The following is a 20,832-nucleotide window of genomic DNA, read 5'->3' as shown; positions in this document are numbered from 1 at the left end:
GCTGTGGGGCACACGTGGGCACCACAGATACACCTGTGTACGTGATGGTCATACAGGCACAGACACTCAGAGCTCTCACAAATGTGGCAGCACAGACTGCCTTGTCATACTGTCCTTCTGGGCTAAGCAGGAGGCGGTCAGGAATACGAATAAATTGTAGCTGTCCTGGATATGACTTTGTCACAGCAATCAGTATAAAGTGTATTTTTAATGACATCTCCAAGCATCAAGTTATGGAGCCAAACACCTCAAGATCAGACTTTTTTTCCCAGATGGTTATTCTAACTTCAGAATGGTGTTCAGAACAGACTGAGCACACCATGAAACTAAACAAGACTGCACTGAAGTCTCAAAAATGACATTTGTACCTGGAATGCTTTTACAAAAAATCTTACTATGTATTTATTTGTAGGTTGAAAACTAACCTTGTATTTCAGGAACGTGGAACCAGTGGAGTGACAGTTGAGAGAAAGGCCTGGTGAACAGGGTGGGCTTTTGTACACCATTCTCAGAATCATTTGAAAAAAAAAGGTAACACGCCTTAAAATTTTTGCTTACAAAAATGAATGTTTTGTAGAGTTTTTAAAATATTTTCTGAAATCTCTAAAAGTTTTTTGCTTCATTTCATGCTGGAACTAAATAGTTGTTTAGGGAACTTTCTCCTCTCCCTTCATTTATTTTTCTGTCACTCTTTGGACTTTTGCACACTGAATAAACTCAGATAGGCTTTAATCACATACCCCAACAAAACCAGTTCTGTAACCAGACACAACAAACCACACAAAAAGGAAGCAAGTACCAAACAAGGAAGTTGATGAGAAATTGTCTTTCTCTTGTCATCCAACTCACATATGCACGAGCATGAGTAAGGTAGCACTGGCAAACAACAAGATTGTGATCTCTGTGTTTTGCTAGAAAGAGAGTAATGAATGTGAAAGGAGATGCAGTGCTGTCATTTTTTTTTCCTAGAAAAACTCATGACAAGTATGGTTTACCACATAGGGAAATGTAAATGTAACTTAATCTTTCCATTCATTCTTAGCTTGCTTGGATACTTGCCATATGTAAAGACCGATTCAATTCTCAAACTATTTGCTGTGAAGCCCCTTCAGAACTTGTAAGGTTATGCCACACACAAACATGCATAGATGCATACACACATGCCTTAGATGTAGGCTTTTCCTCTCATTTTCTAACATTCTATTACCTCTAGAATATGTCAACAGCAGAAGTCAATGTCTCTTCAACAGCATGCTGATAGTATATAGATTACTCATTTAACTTCGTAAGGCTTTTTTTTTTTTCTTGCACAAAGCACTCAATGCTGCTAATCGCTGGTGTAGTTTGCTCTTAATTTGCATGACTTATGGTCTCATTACCAATGCTCTACTTTCAATTGCAGCATCTTGAGAGTAGTAACAATCTTCTTAGCAATCTTCTTATCTTCTTTTGGTCATTGGTACTTAAAAAAAAAATCTCAATTCCTATTATAAAACTTTATAAATACATGCACCTTCTGTTTTTCCCATCTTCTTCAAGTTCATAGTGTCATTGTCCTGCTTTAATATGTCATTTTAGTGCATGTGTCATTACCACCACAAACAATCTAGGGAAAATTTACAGTTTAGTAGTTCACAGTGCTTCACCCACTATGCACACTTGTAGCATACAGGCTCCGCACATCTTTTGTAGTGTTGCAGAGGATGACAGTATTTTCCACTGACTGCGGAGGCACAACTAATTGGAAAATGTGGCAGCAAGGAAAATGTGAGTCCACACAGTCTCACGTTTGTTATAAATTAGACTATATCAAATTGATCCGCAAAAAGGTTTTATTAATTTGAGTAAGCAAAAAAAAAACAACCACAAGCAAAACGCAGCGCTGGGCGGCCAAGGAGTCTCGGCTCCGCAAAATGGCGTGCGCCCTCTGTCCGCGATTCCCAGTTTTTATAGTCTCAGGTCGGCGAGGATTCTCATATGTTCGTTCACCTTCTGCGGCTGCGCCTCCCTGTTGCTAGGTGTCGTCACAGTCTTCCTCATCCTGGGATTCACTTGATCCGAGGTGGGGAGGCGAAGCAACGAAGAAGGGGGTTTGCATTTTTGCAAGAGTTGTCACCAGATTAGGACACTTAACCACAGCCTGCAATACCAACTGCCAGACCAGCAGAACTTCCCTTTTTAATGACACATAATTATGCAGTCTCACCCGCAAGACCAGCAGAACTTCCCTTTCAATGAACAGTTATACAGTCCTAACCGCAAGACCAGCAGAACTTCCCTTTCAATGAACAAACAATTATAACTTTATTACAACGTTAACAAAAGTTCATTCTGATTCTCTTCACTAGGGAACAATATAGAGGAGATACTTGTGACTCAGATGCATACCATCTGGAAGACCTAGAAATGCACTGGGCTACATGAGGTTTGCTTTGGGGTTTACCCTGAACAAAACATGATCTTTTAAGGGCATTGTATAGCAGAAACAAACCAAGAAATGCACAGTTGCCCCTATTGCCTACTTCCTGAGCACACTGCCCTGGAAAATAAGCAGCTAGCCAAAGGGAGCATGTGAGGAATTAACATGGAAGAGGCGGAAGCTCTGCTAATTCACAGTCTAGCAATGTAGTAGCTGTGGAGTTACCACTACAGAAAACACAGATAAATATGATGAAGTGCAGAGTAATAATCACAATTTTGTTTCTGTGCTCATTACACAATCGCTTGAAGTTGCTGCCAAAAACTGTATTAATTGTCTAGTTGGTCATCACAACTCACTTATAACTTCTTGAAAATTCAAGTTTCTTTTTATCAATCTATTTGGCAGTGCTTGTAGGATTTCCAAAAAAACATTAACTAACAGATGCTCAACCAGACATGTAGTAATATTATTTAGATGGAGTGGTCATAGAAAACAATTTTAAGAATGCTCAGTATGTACAGGAATTGCACTTGCTGAGTCTGTAACGCATAGGGTTTTACATTAAGACTTAATGAACACCTGCTGGTAACTTCATCAAGAAAATTTAGGCTGCCCTTATATCTGCACTTAAAAATAAAATGACAGAAGTTGCTTCAGCAAACATTTGCTGTGATACAGTAAAATCTATGTGTATATACATATATATATACTGAACAATCAGAAAGCAACTTCTCACACTTTGAAGTTAAAAAAAAAAAGCTGAAAACTGTGTAATTAACTGTAGTTGGATTGTGATACTTCATGGAAGGTTGCAGTCACTTAAAAAACACCCAAGTGCCTTGAAAGTTTCTTGTCTCTGCATAAACCTTTAACTCCATTAAGAAATTAATCTGGAACCATATGAATGCTGGTGCAATTGTTGCACTAGATACATGCAATAGTTTGAAAAGTGTTAAATGCAGAAAAGGTGAGAAGATGGAGCCAAGCATGAGATAGTTAGATCTGTCAGTAAGTACATTCTGTTTTTACAAGATATATTTAACCCTCAAAGGTAGCACTGGCTTAGACTTAGAAAGCATGCGTATTTATCTATGAACTGGTGTGATTTCTGGATATTCTTATTAGAAGCTTAATTCAAGCATCTTTATAGGTGATCCAAAGAGGCCACATTTGGAGCTCTAATACATAACTGTGAGCTACGGTAATAAAAATGTGAAAAGTTTTGATTTAGTATGATTTATGATAGTCTATGACTAAGAACCTGTTGATCCACAATCATAGAGTGACTACATATACAGAAGACCAGTCTTTAAATTCTAATCTGTAATGTTGGTGAGGTTTTTTTTTTTTTCTTGGTTTGTTTATTTTATTTTATTTTATTTTATTTTATTTTATTTTATTTTATTTTATTTTATTTTATTTTATTTTATTTTTTTCCCTGAGAAGAGTCTCAGGTGAAGAATCTCTCAGTGCTTAGAATAGAAGATACAGGATTAATTTCATCTTTGGAGAAGTTGATCCTTCAACTGTTTTTAAGAGCCCTAACTATCTACAAACTTGAGCTGGCAGATTTCTGTGATTTCTTTGTCATTTTTTTTTTTTTGTCCTTAAAGTTAGAAAGACAAATAAACAACAAAATGGATAGTCTTTTTCCCATTGTATGATGGAAATAGAGCCAGAAAAAGATTTTTGTTGCTACAATGCTTGACCTTCACAGAAAATTGCTGTGGTTCTCTCTGGGAAATTTTTTACAGGGAAATATAGCCAAGAAGCATTTAGCTTTTAACCTGGAGACAAAATGCTGGTAGAAAACAACACGCCCATGTCTAAGATGAAGTCAGTCTACGATGTGTTGGTAAACACTGTAGGTTGGTAAACTACTGTAGAAATATGAATCACCTTTACTTCTCTCTGCATTTGTATTTAGTTCTCTCCATATAAAACCATAAAACCGTAACAATTTAAAATAATTGTTCTACTTACATACTATGGATTACCATCCCTATCTCCCTATATCCCCTAAAGGCAAAGCTAGTATATAAAAATAAGCTTCTCTTATAAAACTGTCTTGATGATTACTTTCTCAATGTTTTCAGTGTAAGGTTGAAAGGTCTCTTAAGTAAACAAGTTGTTTCTCTTCAGTGCCTGAATTTGTGTGCTGGTGCCAGCTATGATAATAATAAAGATATACAGGAAGCAATCACATGTTGCAAATCCTTCAAGGTATGACAATATTAATGCATGCTGTGCAATTTACTATCTGTGTATCTGGTCTTTCATTGAATGGAAGACCTGACTAGGAGTGTACCTTGTACAGTCATTCCCCACCTTCCTTGGCTTTTCTTCTGGGCATTAGGTCCCACAGCAGCTGTTTCCTTTGGAGTCACTGACAAGTGCAGATCACCTGCACTGTGGTAACAATTCCTCTTTGATTGCTGTCTTGAATCAAAAGAAAAAAGCCACAAATTTATGGTGACTAGATGAGACTGAGAGAGATGTAAGAAAGTTTTCTAACAGAGGAAAAGAGAAATGCTACAAAGAGGTCTGTGAGGAATGTTTTAGAATCATGGAATCATTGAATATCCCAAGTCAGAAGGGACCCACAGGAAAAATTGAGTACAACCCCAACACAAGAATGCCCAAAATTCAAACCCTGTGTCTGAGAGTATTGTCCAAATGTTCCCTGAACTCTGGCAGCTCAGGGCTCTGCCCAGTGCCCCGGAGAGCCTGTTCCATGCTCAGTGCCCTCTGATGAAGAACCGTTCTCTAATCCCCCGCTGCCCCTCCTCTGACACAGCTCCATGCCGTTCCCTCGGGCCCTATCGCTGTCACCAGAGAACAGAGCTCAGCGCTGCCCCTCCGCTCCCTGCGAGGAACTGCAGCCGCCATGAGGCCTCCCTTCAGCCGTGTATAAGCTGAAGGGTTGTTCAAAAGTGAGTTTTCAAATCTTTACCAGTTTTAGTAAAATTTGTGGGTTAAAGTAAAATTTTGTCTGCAAATTTTGGTGGAAAAATTACTTTTAAATTTGTAAGAAGTTTTATTTAAAAGACACAATATGTAGATATTTAATTATATTTATTTCTCTCCAAATTTATCAGTCTAAGACTTTTGTGGTTTAACCCAGCAGCAGCTCAGCACCACACAGCCATTCGCTCACTTGTCTAAAAAAATTCGATATTAAGCTAGAGATTACCATAAGGGAAACATAAAAGTGTAACTGTAACGTGTACCAAAATGCTGAGAGGAAGAAATCCTAAATGGATTCCTCCAATCCAATGAAAAATTATCAGAAAATCAACAAAATTTAGTAATGTCTTAAAGTATGTCTCATTTCATTATACTGTGGTACTGCACATAACAGAATGCTGTTTAATTTCTCAACATTTGCTAAGATCTTTCACTTTTGCTGGTTTATCAGTGAAAGTGAATCATCGGAAGAGATATGGAAGGCTGCTTTGTCTGTATGCTTCATATACTCTATCAAAGGTTTGGTGATTTAGTATCCTGAGCATGAATTACAACTCTCATTTTTTCCCATGAGAAGATTCTCCCTACGTATTTTAAATATATTAAATTTTCAAAACCACAAAAAATGTTAGCAGACCTATCTACTTGATAAGTGTGTGAAATAAATTACCCTTCTTTTTTTCTAATCTTAATACATGCCTCAGTATGTTTTTGCTTATCATACGTATATATATATACATATTATGTATATATATAGTATACTTACTATATATATCTACTTCTGCTAGGTTTAAGAAACATCATTAGTGCATGCTCCCTAACTATGTGATGGAACTCATTTTTCAGCTTCTAAAACGTTATTTTAATCTCAAATTCAAAAATGGACAAATATAAAGTTCCGGTAGGAAATTATCTCCTGAATTATGAGAAGGAAATATTTGGTTTTACCTGTTTTTTTGACATGTATGTTCTCAAGGCAAGGGAAAGTGGTAGCTTTTTGGTTGTTGCCTCTACTGCCCCATGGACAGAATATACGAATATCCCGTATAAAGCCGGAAAAGGGATTTCCAGCCAGTAGTGATTTCTTCTTCTCAACACTTTGGTAGATAGTCCTTGGTTTATCTGGTCAGGTATCCAGTCTCCAATAGTGGCCATAAATGGATGCTTACTAGGCTCTGGAATGGCTGAAAACAAGGCAAATGACCCAGACAGCATCCTTATCTCAATGGATTTGAAGGGTGGGCTTTTTCATGGATAAGGAATTGACTGGAAGACCACAGTCAGAGAGTTGTGATCAGTGGTTCTTTGTCCTGATGGAGGCTGGTGATGAGTGGTATTCCTCAGGGGTGCATCTTGAAACTGGCATCCTTTAAAATCTTAATCAATGGCATGGACAGACGTATTGAGTGCACTTTCAGCAAGTTTGCAGATGACGCCAAGCTGTATTGTGCACTTACAGCCCTGAAGGCCATCAATATCTTGGGCTGCATCAAAAGAGGGGTGGCCAGCAGGGCAAAAGAGGTGGTTGTCCCTCTCTGCTCTGCCCTTGTAGGGCCCCATATGGAGTACCACATCCAGGTCTGGTCCTCCAGTACAAGAAAAACATAGACCTGCTGGAGTGGGTCCAGGGGAGGGCCAAATGACCAGAAGGCTGGAGCACCTCTCCTACTAAGAAGGGTGCAAGTAGTGGTGGCTTGTTGTACTCACAGAAGGCTCTAAGGAAACCTCATTGTGACCACCTAGTACTTAAAGTGAGCTTATAAACACTGGGGAGACTGACTTCTCCAAGATCTGTCAATGATAGGCCAAGGGAGAATGACTTTAAACTAAAAGAGGGGAGATTCAGTTTAGGTGTTAGGAAGAAATTCTTTGCTCAGAGTGGTGAAGCACAGGAAGAGGCTGCCCAGAGAAGCTGTCGATGTCCCATTCCTGGAGGTGTTCAAGGCCAGGTTAGATGGGAACCTGGGCAGCCTGATCTTGGGGGTGGCAACCCTGCCCACAGCAGGGGATTGGAAATAGTTGGTTGTTAAGGTCCCTTCTAATCCAAGCCATTCTATGATGTTATGATTCTGTGATTCAATAATTTTTGTACTGTCATAAAGTATATCCCCAGTCTTATCTGTCCTCAGCCTAACTGATTTCTTAAAGTGTATGTGATTTTCTGTCTTTATTAAAGTTTTAGTAGATATTCTCTTCCGTTTTCCCTTTTATCCTGTGCAAATGTTGACATCCAAAATGTCCTCCTCCTCTTTTATTATTGTGTTTGGGACCTAACGGTCCCTGATTGAAGAATGATCCTGGGATGGCACAAAGTATTCTGTCAGCTTTAAGGTAAGTGATATTTGCAGCTGTGGCCACACGTCTTGTTTTATATCTTGTATTTTGTTTTGTAGAGAGAGCTGACCTTGGTAGTTTATTTTGTTTTACAAGAACTTGTTTTGCAAGGACGTGTTCCACCTGGGCTCTGTATCGTGCATTGGCCACGTGGGTGCAGTGTGCAAGTGGAAAAACCCCTAAAGACATTGAGAATTAAAGCAGGAGAGAGACTGTGGTGGAGAAAGAGGAAAAGTGCACTTTGAAGCCCTGCTGATACTTCCTATCAAATCTGCTGCCAGCATGTTCCTGCTCCCTCTCCTTTTCACCATTTTGCCATCTCTCAAGGGTCAGAAAGTAATAGTGCGCTTGCTTAGGGAGTTTCTGTTTGCCGCTTACTGGGATTATCTAAAGTGGATGCTTGTGTGTGGGAGTGTGGGTATGTTGAATAAAACCCATGACCGTTTGTGCTGCTCTGAGTGCATAGTTTGCTTGCCTCTGCTCCTCAGACAACCTATCTCTTGGATCCAAGCATATCCCGAAACAATTACATAGCAGGAGTAACCACCTCCTTGTATGGTTTTGAACTGTCCTACATTTTTCTTGTCTGCCTACCATATCTTGTATCAGAAAAGACAGTAAACAGCTGCTCCCTAAGCTCCTTGATTTTTTAATACATTTGTAATATTCTCTTATCCTCAGATATCCCTTCCTATTTGAAGTCTCCTAACCTACTCCAGAATTCCTCATTCAGAAGTTACTCCATATTTTTTATCACCATTTCAGTCTTAGGATCATTTTCAGTGTTAATATGTTCTTTTCGGAAAGAGGGGAACAGAACTACAAACAGCATTCAAAGGGAACCACAGATTTATACCATAGCATGGTAATTTATTTCTGTTTTATTTGCTTGTTTTGACCCATGCTGAGCAGAAGATAATGCCTTCATTGAATGACATGTTTTTAACCCAGGATCCTCTTCCAGGATTGTTAAGGGTCACTTCTGAGCCTTCCTTTTTATACGTGAGTTTTTGCCTCTAAGGATCTGTCAGTGTTTATTGACACTGACTTCCATCTCATGTTTTGTTACACACACAATGGATGTAGTCAGGTGTTTTTACAATTCTTCAGTTGTTCCTTGGCCTTACAGATTTGTTAAGTTCAATCAGCAAACTATCACTCTGGTGCTTATGCACACTTCCAGGTCATTTTACTTACACATCACATCACATATTTCTTGCTTTTTCTCCTAACTTTACTGTAGCATTATATATAAGGACTTTTTTTTTTTAAACTTAAAATAAACCTACTTTTACTATAAAAAGATCCTATGAAGAAACACATTTTGGTGTCCACCCCTATTACTCCTATTCTGCTGTTCTCCTTATTACTGAAAACACAGAGATGAACGTGTTTTAAAACTTAGAGGAATATATGATCTCTGATCTGAACTGGTAGTTTGTATTTCAGACATGTTTAAAAAAACAGCAGCAACAATTTCCAAATAAGCAAATATTATTTGGGAAAATCAACTTTTGAAATAAAGTATCTTCTGCAATGACTAATAAAACATGTCTTCCTACAGTGTCTGATTGAAAAGACATCTCTGTGTTGCGCTTGTAGAAGAAAAATAACCCTAAACCTACAGTGTGGAAGCTGTTGATGGGGTAATGATAGTAGTAAGAAAAACACACATTTAAAACTGGATTTTCAGAGAGATGTCCAGAAGCTGGAACAAAAAGCGTGAAAGCTTGTAAATGCTGATGAAAATGTTCAGAAATGAATTTGTGTAAAAGAAAAACTGTATTAGAGTTAGAAAAAATGGAATGGAAGATGATTTGCTCGTAAAAATGCGTACATTTTTTCCCCCACCAGATTATGCTTTTTTTTTTTTAACAGATGTGTTTTCCTCAAGATGTGCACTTACTGAGCTGGATTAATATAAGCTGCTTTTCTGTTTCTTGCATTGATGAGGAACTGCTTACTAATTATCACGGACAGACAGCCTGCTCAGCAACGTTTAAGAAGCTCATCGCTTCATTTTTTACCAATTCTTGAGAAAGACTGAAAATTATTTCCAGTATAAACTGTTCTGCCAGTGGAGTAAAAATCCCATGTAGTCAGAAGAGCATGGAACATCAAATACCCTCTCACGAATAACAGGCAGGAATGGCCATTTCTATTGCCTTTCTTCCCCAACATGTGTCAGTCTTCTCAGAGGTCTGTGGCTGGTGAGATTTACGTTGTGGAGAAAAAAACTGAAAAACTGTGTGCTGGTGTGAATAACCTGTTTTCCAAGAGGGATAGAATTGATATCAGCTATAAACAGCTCCACATCTCATCTAAATATCTGTGGTGTGTGTATGTTCCATGAAGTGGCAAAAGTTAAAATGCTTTTATAGCAAATCCTACCCTGTTTGGCACAATTCCCTTTAATGCATTCTGAATCCATATTTTGAATCCCAGTTCTTTTCACATTATTTACTGTGCTTTCTAAAGGCTACACTGAATCGTCTGTGGGAGGTCTTTCGTTACCCTATGCCTAATGTTTTCAACCTTCTCTCTCTTCTTAAAAGGTCTTAGGATGTTCTGTGATGCTCGCATTAACCGTGGTATAAAGGAAGATTCAGGAGTTGGACAAAAATGTAAAAATAAAGAAATTACAATGCATCAATGAGGATTTTTTCATCTATATCGAATATTATGAAATATTTTAATAAATATTAACACAACATATAATTAATTAACATTATTATTATTATTATTATTATTATTATTATTATTATTATTATTATTATTATTATTATTATTTTGTATCTTGTTTTTGTAAAGCAGCTGAATAAGATTTTCTGGAGAAGAAAACTGCAGCAAACTTGGCATGCCAGCCGGCATGCAATTTGGAGAAAAAAGATAATATAATTTCAATTTTGTGAGTCAGAGCTTGAATTACATCTGTGCAACCACGTCCTGGCAACAGGTGGTGCTGCAACACCAATGTTGGAATTGTTTCCCTTGCAGTCACTTTCCGTTTTGCTCTTCGGGCATAGACAAGTTATGGTCAGCTGCCTGAACCTCTGCAGTACTCTTTCCTCATGTGAGTTATTTAAAATAAGTTAGTAGAACTTACATTGTTACTGATTTTTTCTCTTTCCATAATAAGGTAATAAAAATACATTGAGAGGTACTTTTTTTTCCTGTAGAAATGGGATTTGTTTTACAACTTTCAAACTTTTGCTAGAGATAACCTCAGAAATAACTTAAATAGGACTTCATTCAAATGGGCTGTGATGAATTCACAAGGAAAAAGTGTTAAATGCTAGTATGGACTACCTGGTTACAAAAATACTTTCACTTTTCTATACTATGGAGGTTATTATTCTGAAAATGTCTTCTAGGAAGTGGAAAATTCTAATTCTTAAGTGAGGTCGAGGCAAAAGAACTCTAAGTGGGCTAGGAAAGGCTTAGATACAAACATCTATTTTTTTCTCCATGGCTTCAGTGCTTCTGAAGGTGAGGAACTAATAGCAATGGCTTGGATCAGATGTTGCACAAGCAACCACTGTGAAATCCTCCCCATGTAACTCTTTCAGTGCACCTCAGCATGGCTTGTGATATCCTTCTTAGTTTCAGCTCTCGGCCACTCTTAACAAGAGGTGCAAACTATACCACATTGTGCCAAATTGTGTGGTGGTTTTCGGACATATGCAAATTATACCAGATAGAGATTTATTTAAAGAAACAAAGTGTTGAGATGTTGGTATAAATAAAACAGCATCATTTATATGCTGAGCTGATTTCTAAAGGCTCTTTTCATAAGCGAACCTAAACAATCCAACTTTTGTTAAAGTGTTTTTTTTTTTCATTTATAAAATAAGAAAACCATTCTGACCAGCTCAGCTGAGAAACAGTTGGCTAGTTAGCATGTGTACATGGTAGTAACCTCAGGAATTAAGCTGAGAAGAGCCAAGAGTGGAACAACAGATTCCGTGGAACAAGGTCTTCTAAAGTTTTAAGGATTCCTTTCTAGGATCTTGTTCTGTTCTGCTCACAAAGTAGTGGAGTGTTCCCACATGGCCCAGGAACTGCTGGATCCCTTAGCTGTGCAGATGTGTGTATGTAGGACAGGAAATTTCTAGTTTTAGATTCAGATGCTGCCAGACAGAAAGAAGCTACAAAGTATAAAATCGTAACAAGTTTTTTTTTTAAAGTAGTAACTACATAGCCTTACTTGTTTCTTGATTCTATTGTTTTGAAATTAACACAGATAAAAGAGGAAACAAAAGGCCTGGTTACTGTGTTAAAAAAGTATTTGAACCCCAAGGGTAGGGTTTGCAAAAGTGTTTAGCACTGGTTTTACTTTGCCTCCTCTGACACCAGCTGGAGCGGAAATAAGTAAATTCTGACAATGCTATTCTTAATGTTTTCTGTACTATGTTTTCTACCTCCCGTGACCCGACATTATTCCTCTTTTCTCCCATGCTCTATTTTAATTCGCTTGCTCCTCAGATTAGTTGGCCAGAAATATTCAATGGATGCAGTCTTTTTATTTGATAATTCATTCTTAAATATGATTGCTGTTTTTTAGAAAAGGAAATGTAGGACACATGTATGCAATCTCAGTAACTATCCAAGTGTCATGGCAACACTGAATAATGAAACAAAAATCTGGGAGTCCTGTTAAGATGAACATACAAAATAAATGATTGGTCAGAGCTCTCTTGTCTGCAAGATGGTTTATCAGTGTTACAAATTCAGTGAGGCATTTCTGTGTGGTTGTCATAGTCTCTTGATTTTAGTCTAACTGGAATGACCACAGCAACAAGCTCTATTTTTTTTTTCTTTTTGCTTTGTTAGTTATTTCTCTCCTTACCAAAACTAAAAGTTAAAGAGGTAGAATAAAGCATGTATTTAAATGCTTCAAAAATGTATGTGCACATTTGTATGCATCTTTGGATGCACCTATGGAGTATGGAGTTTATCAACTCAATACTGGTCTTTTTTTTCTGGGGAGATAAGGAATACAGAAAAAAATGAAATGTCACAATTTTCCTATTTAAATTTCATCTAAAATTAAAGGCTTAAATTCTGTACTTGGTTATAGCACATTAAAACTGGGCTAGTACTAATCAGTGAATTTTCACTAGTGTTTTACATAAATCATAGAATTATAGAATTGTTTGAGTATGAAGGAACTCCTGAAGGTCACCTTGTCCAATCCTCCTGCAATGAACAGGGACACCTACAGCTTGATCAGATTGCTCAGAGCCTGTCCATCCTGACCTTGACAATCTCCATGGATGGGGCACCCACCACATCTCAGAGCAACCTGTTCCAGTGCCTCACCACCCTTATTGTAAAACACTTCTTCCTTATATCCAATCTCAATCTCCACTCTTTTAGTTTGAACTATTTCCCCTTGTTCTAACACCACAGACCCTGCCAAAGAGTCTGTTTCCTTCTTCTTTATAGCCCCCCTTTAGATACTGAAAGGCTGCTCTCAGGTCACCTTCAGCCTTCTCCAGAATGAACAGCCCCAGCTCTCTCAGCCTGTCCTCTTAGGAGAGCTGTTCCATCCCTTGGATAATTTTTGTGGCCCTTCTCTGGACACACTCCAACAGCTCTATGACTCTGCTGTACTGAGGACACCACATTTGGATTCAGTACTCCAGGTGAGGCCTCACCAGCGCAGAGCAGAAGGGCAGGATCACCTCCCTCACCCTGCTGGCAACACTTCTTTTGATGCAGCCCAGGACACGGCTGGCTTTCTGGGCTATGAGGTCACATTGCTGGCTCATGTGCAGCTTGCCATCCACAAGTACCCCTAAGCCCTTTTTGGCAGGGCTGTGCTCTATTCTTTCATCCTCCAGCTTGTATTGACAGTGGATGTTGCCACAACCCAGGTGCAAGACCTTGCACAAAACAGTTAATAAGCTAGAATTAATTGAGAATTTGGCACATAGAATATTTTTAGACAGTTTTAGATAAAGTTCAGAAGAATTCATATTATCAGTGAATTACTATATGCAGTGATCCAGTTCTTCAGTGCTGAAGAACAAGACAAATATGCATCACTACCTTTGTTCATTACTTTTGTAGTTGACCAACTACTTAATTTAGTAGAGTCTGGAATCAACAAAGAGCACCTGAAGTTCAGAGGCATCCTGATGTGAACCTGAAATCTAGATTGGGCCATAATCCTAGATTTGGAAACAGAAGAAACATGAAGGATGATTTCTTCCAAATAACTTGGTTTAGATTCATCATCATTTTTTTGCCTGTGGATTTCACTGTCAGACACTTCTGGCTGACTGTTTTCCAAGCTGACAATTTGACACGGAATTCTGTTACTTTTGTGTAGATATTTAATGGAACTGCTCAATATCACAGCTTTGTTAGAAAGATTTTTAGGAAAAGTATTTTTTTATTTTCCTCAGTTTTCAATTCAAACAGTATACTTTTCAGTGATGACAGTGTCCTCCTTTATTTTTGAAATGTTCATTGCTAAGGTAAATACTCTCAGTTTTTAAACATGAAATTAGAAAACTGACATTAGTTTTAAGCAACATTAAAGAGTAAGAATTTTTCCTATCAAAATCCTGCAAGCTTCAATTGTCATAGCAACTGCTGTATGTGTAACTTTTTAATGTAGAGCAATTTTTGCTGCCACTTAATGCAACTTTCCAAGAGATTTCTTTTTTTTTTTTCTGTTTCTTTTTTTCTTTTCTTCCTGAATCTCAGACACCATAAAAGTGAATTCAACACTAACTTGGCTGCTAAAGCACTAATATGCAGCACTGGCATATTTTCCTCTTTCAGCATGGAAGAGTCTACACAGCAGACAACGGTGACCTAGTTACAAGAAGTACTATAGGAAATAAAAATGAAAATGGAGGAAAGTAATATCGCAGGCCACTTTTTCTTACACTTTTCTTTCTTCCTCCTACGTACAATTCAGAAAGAAAGGCATTTTTCATCTTATGACACTGATTGTTCACCTACAAAAATAGAAGTGAGCTGAATTAGAATAAATTATGTGAATATCAAAACTAAGTTATTTGTGTAAAGTATATGCTTTTCCTCCCTTTTCCCCTTTTCTTTCTTTCATGGCGAGGTATTATATCCAAGCATAAATTAACCAGTAGATGGTAGCAGTGCTTAAGATTTCTAGCACTAGCATATAAATCATGCAAGTTACTAATAAATAGACATATAATATTTCAGAGTATAAACCACACAGTCTTGACAAGTTTACCTTTATTGCCAGGTTCTTCCATCCTCACTGATGATGGATGGATGTTTACTTGACACCTTCATGACATTTCGAAGATAATTTGGTGTTCAGGGTAATGGTAAAATGAGACTAATAGAGCTTTATTTTGGCAGCAGGTAAATTATTGGCCTAATACATTATCTGCACTGTGGTTCTCATTTCACCACTGCTTCCTCTTCATCTGCAAAATATAGAAATGTTTTCAAAGACTTTATATTAGTGTTTTTTTTTTTTTTTCATATCAACTTCAGTGTTAATACATTTTTGTTCTCTCTATTTATTCTACTTGGTGTCCATTATTGTCATTAGAGTCAAAGAAAAAATGTACTCTGTACAATCATCTCCTTGAAATTACTTTTGGTACTAGAGAGAAATAATTTCAAACTATATAAAAGCTCTGAATTCTGTGCCCCTCCCAAAATTCTGAGATCAAGAGACCTTCTGTGTTAATAAGATAGTTCAGAGATGTGACACATGCAATCTGTTAACAGTTAGTTCATTTCTGAAAGATGCCCAAGATTTCTGTTAATGAAAATGTGCAAGCGTGACATCAACACTGTAGCAAAATAGCTGTGCTTCAATAGGTGACTCTGTCTAAAGAAGAAATTTTCATCCATACTAGATAATAACTATGAAAAATATAATTATGTTGAAATTACTAATACATATAGGCACAGATTTTTCCAGCTGATAACCAGAAGAAATCCCCAGATTTCATGGTTTTAAAAGGTTAAGATTAATATATTCAAATTTTATTTATCATCCTTTCTATGACTGCCTACATTCATTGAAATGTTAGGAAGAAGACTCTGGCAATACAGTATATTGGGCATTGCACAGCATTCAACTTTGTGGTAAGACCTGAGACCTGAGTCTTCTACATTTGAATCATATTAGTGATTTCTTTCTCTTCTCTAAATTGGTCAATCCAAAATCTCACAAAATGGGAAGAAAAGCAAGACTGCTAGAGTGCAGCTGCGATGGAAACAGAACAACTTACATTATACTGCAAAATAGTATTGGTAACTTATCTGTATGGCTATATCCTTTCAATTTTAGGAGAAAAAAAAAAAACACACAAAAAAGAAAGATAAGTAGTGAAATGCAAGAAAAAACAGCAGATCTGAGTCATAACTCAAAATGGAGAATGATCTGATAATAACACAATACCGCCAAAATATTTCCACTATAAGCTAATGCAGATTATCAACAGACAGATAAAAGGGTCTCCAAATAACATATTTGACTCTGATAATGTTTTCTGCTGTGATGTTTCTAGTGCTTTCACTTCTCAGTTAATAAGGTCAAGCTGTACGGCAAGACGTATTCACTTATTTATAGAAAATGGCTTTTCTTCAGCTTAAGTGATACAGCTGTCCTGCACAGGCATTGCATCCAATGAAAGGATTCTCCAAGAGCTATTTCTACAGTTATGCTGGCATTAAAATCAGTTCACAACATGATTTTAGGGTGCTTCTTCATACAGGCCAGAACAGAATACATATATAAGGTACATTTAGCATAATAGCTGTTAGAAATCTATGGTGGTATAGCTTAGTTTTGCAATTCCTAGCCAGAGATGCATAGTTTCACTCAGTGCTTTAACAGAATACATCTTTTAAGAAACAGAGATTTAGTGTCCTTCTTGGTAATTCAGAGGTAGTTACGATCTACAAAACTCATTCAGCTGCCAAGAGCTGTTCCTTTTGGCAAGGTCAACCACATTTTTGGGAACCCAACTTCCTCTATCCCATTTATCACAAAGAATTTATAGAAATTATTTTATTTCTTCTCATTGTTTCCTTATGTAGTTCTCTTTCATGAATGCTTAGTAATCAATTGATCTTTGACTCAAGGAGTCCCTAGATACTGTCCATAACATATTCTCTTTCTTGCATAAATTTGATTGTGAGTAGTATCAATGAAACATTATTTACTGCCTTGGATTTATTAACTGTATGATAAATAGATTATTGTGGGTGTCAGTACTTCATGTCTGAGGTTAAATGGGTTGAACAGTACAATCGTACACCTTCCAGACCAGATCTGGCTTCTTTGGGCCTGCATGGGCTACAGGAAATGAGTTCACATTTGTCTGAACTGTCCATACAGTTTTGCCTTGGGAATTAAGGTACTTTGTTACAATATGAAGTTCACTTTCTTTCTTTTCCCTGTATTAGTTACAAATCTTTTGCACTGATAATCTCTACAGCAAAAGGTTGCCAAGGTAGCATAAAATGGGTATCTCAGACGGTGATCCTATTGCATCAGACCTCTTTGTGCTTGTTTGGCATTTCTGACTTCCTATTACATGTTATATTTTCAAAAATAAGTACAATGGCTGCTCTGGAAGAAATGTCTCTTATTATGTTGTCCCATGAAGTCAGAGGTAGATTTTGGAGATATGGCAGTAGAGGTTGAACCTTTCTGCCAGTATTCCATTACATTTTGTTGTTCTGTGACAGATGGAAGCAAAGGGGCAGTCTGACAAAATGGTGTCTGATATGGAAGTGTGCGTGAAGCAAAGGAGTACAGTTGAATTCCTCCATGTGGAAAAATGGCATCCACTGACATTCATTGATGATTGCTGAATATTTATGGGAACCGAACAGTGGATGTGAGCACAGTGAGGTGGTGGGTGTTACATTTCAGCAAAGATTCCATCATAGCAGCTGTGAAACTGTGGGTCACCTCCACTAGTGCAGATTTTTACAAGCACGGCATGCAGGCTTTTGTTCATTGCTGACAGAAATGTGTAGCTAATTGTGGTGACTATGTTGAAAAACAGCTGAGAATTTGCTCTATCAAATATCATTATTGTGCTCTTTGTATCTGTTGTAATTTCAGTGGTAATAAACAGGAGTCATTACTTTTGGATCTATGTAATATTTGAAATAAAGTGTATATGCTCCATCCCTGTTCCTTTTTTAGTTTTAGGGTTAAGCTTGAAAGACAGATAAAACCTTGTGATCTCATTGGTGTGGAGCTGCAAAGAGACTGCCAAAGGAAGATGCAGTCTGCAAGTTCTCCTGCCTAAGGACTTTTTCCTCTGGCCCTTGGGATGTGCCAACGCTGGCTGGGTTGTGTCTGAACTCATCCTGTCCTAATCCCTGTGAAGAGGTGTATGGTATATCTTACAAATGCATTACTTGTCTCGCATCCATGAGAGCAAAACTCAGCGTGGATAAAGTTGGGTGGGTAGTAGATAATACATAAGCTATTTTTAAAGATAGGTTGAGTACAAACTGTCAGCAGTAATTATGGTGAAATTAATAGCTATTTCTATTCCTTTCACTTCTGCACATGCCTACCTGTTCATTCATGATGAACCTAAGGTCTGATCTGAATCCCTTTCAACACATGGAAAGACTTTTGTCTTTAAACAGATTTGTATGAGGGCCTGAAATATTACTTCTGTATACCAGCTTCAAGAGTATAAGAAATCTGGTTTTTTTTTTTTTTTTTAATCAACATCAACTTCCTTTCCTTTTTAGGAGGGCATAACCTCATTCTCTGGATTGCTGATGCAAAAAGTAACAATAATTTTATCCTGCTGTATGATTAGTAACACTTGTTGCTGGTCAGTTTCTGAAGGCCATCAGCTTTTCCATACCACTTTACAGTGAAGCATACCTTAAATTTGTTTATGGACAGTTCCAGGGCTGACCTTTCCTTGTTTATTACTTGAAAGGTTTAGTCATCTGACATTTTTTTTATAGTGAGTTTGTGAATTTCTGGAATGACATGCAGGCTTTAACAGGTGTTCTACCATTTGCTTGTATTAGATCTAACATTCAGGTATTTATAAATGCCTTTCATACGAGCACTTTCTTCACCTTATATTGTCTTTTAATAAATCTTTTTTATGTTTACTATGAAAACAATAATTGTCATAATTAAAGTCTGCACTGTTTAAATATGATGGTTTATGATCTGTTTCGTTTTTACCTTATCTGTACTCATAAATACATTACATTGACAATTAGTAAACATTTTCAAGGATTCTCTTTTTCATTCAAGAATATTCACATGCTTAAAGTAGTATTTTAAAGTATATGCTGCAGAGAAAATGTATTCTTGAAGGACAGACATCTGTATCAGCTGGGTTCTTAAGAATTTGGCTAATTCACAATATATATATTCTGAAGTTTCCGTGAAAAAATTAATCCCCCCAACACTTTTTACTCTCATTGTCAGCATTATTCTCAGCAGTGTATTCTGCTGTGACTATATAAAAATGAGTAATACCATACTGCCATTCCCTATCAATCATAATAAGACCATCTTGTTCACGCTTTTCTTTTAATTTCCTGCCATAGTCTCTTACTCTTGAAAAATACAGTGAACTTTTATGCAGAAGGCATGCCAGGTATTTGTAATCCATTTAGTCTATATGATAGCTGTCTTAGTAAGGTAAGAGTTGGGATTTAACTGTGGTTTTGAACATCTGAAAATACTCTTCCAAGTTTTTTCAAATCAACTATGTAGTAGTTGATTAACCTCCTGTGTGAAAGAGATATTGAGATCCTAAGAAGCGAGGAAAATAATGTGAATTGCTTGTTCTGCTGATTCATGGGAAGGGAATCTGAGGGCATACAGTAACATGAAGAAGTCTCAGGATTTGTCCATCTCACCTGATTATTGGTGTAGTCCTAAGCAATATGCTGTGAATAATCATTTGTCTTCCTTGTGTGCTGTAGAACCTGGACTTGTTTAAGTAAGGGATGTCATGTTCTCAGACAGCCTAAGGAAGCATATCAGATGCTGCAGGTGGTGTAGTCAGCCTTTGTGTGTCATTTTGCTCTTATGGAATTGACTAGTGGATGAATCAGATATGAAAGATTGATTTACTATATTTCATAAGTTACAGCATGAGAAGTTACTGAGGAAAAATGCCACAAGTTGAAATGCATTTAAAATTAATCTCACAAGCTGTTAATTTTTCAGAGTATCAACTGAGAATTCTGGAGAAGGATCAGTCTCCTCTTCAGTTACAACCCACACTGCCTTCAAGCTCTGTGCTATCAATTTTTGTTACTTCATTTCCCTTTGCAAATGTTACCTTCATTTAAATGTGGAAATTGGTAAAATTTTATTTCATAACATAACTGCTGTTTTGGGCTATCTCTCTGACTTCCTGGTTAGATTACTTACAGTGATTGTAATGTGAAAAGCTAATCAGTTGTAATCAGGTAACAAGCTTCTTCCACTGTAGTTGCATGTCTGCTGCTGTTTATTATTGACTTTCAAAAATACATGAAGTTTTTTTCTCCAACAAAGAATTAAGCTGATAATCACAAGGCAATGAATATCAATGATTAGCAAAATTCTACAAACTAGAAACAAGAACCAAGGAAAACAGACTAGATTTTTAATATCTAAATTCATATTTAACATATCATTATATATTATCATTTATTATTTTATATTATTATATTGTTTTACTGCATAGGCTACTCCTAAAGTAAAATATCCTATTGATTTTAACGGAAACTACAACAGATACATAGAATACAATAATACTATTTGATAGATCAATTTCTCAGTTATAAAACAAATTTTCAGCATAGTCACCACCATTTGCTATGCATTTTCACAAGTGATGAACAAGAGCCTGCATGCCATACTCGTAAACATTTATATCAGCGGAGGTGACCCACTGTTGCTGTCACTACTGCTGAAACATGTCACCCCTGCCTCACTGTGCTCATGTCCACAGTTTGGTCTCCATAAACGTTCAGCAGGTGTGGATGAATGTCAGTGAGTGCCATTTTTTTTCTGCATGGAGGAATTTAAAGACATACCTTTGCTCCATACGCACTTCCATGACTTGTTAGACTGCCCCTCTGCTGCCATCAGT

At 37.1% G+C, this 20,832-nt stretch overlaps 1 protein-coding gene across 1 annotated transcript in view; it reads left to right on the top strand.

Annotated features, from left to right (window-relative positions):
• The window catches only part of ISOC1 (isochorismatase domain containing 1), a 39,928-nt gene extending 29,483 nt beyond the window's left edge, over positions 1-10,445 (top strand). Inside the window, exons 5-6 of the mRNA XM_021380764.1 lie at positions 438-531; positions 9,602-10,445. Of these exons, the coding sequence (XP_021236439.1) occupies positions 438-482 (45 nt within the window). The 3' untranslated portion in view covers positions 483-531; positions 9,602-10,445. The remainder of the gene's footprint in view (positions 1-437; positions 532-9,601) is intronic.

This window comes from Numida meleagris, chromosome Z (assembly GCF_002078875.1).
Source record: "Numida meleagris isolate 19003 breed g44 Domestic line chromosome Z, NumMel1.0, whole genome shotgun sequence".
Taxonomy (NCBI): domain Eukaryota; kingdom Metazoa; phylum Chordata; class Aves; order Galliformes; family Numididae; genus Numida; species Numida meleagris.
This window is presented reverse-complemented; position numbering and strand designations above follow the sequence as displayed.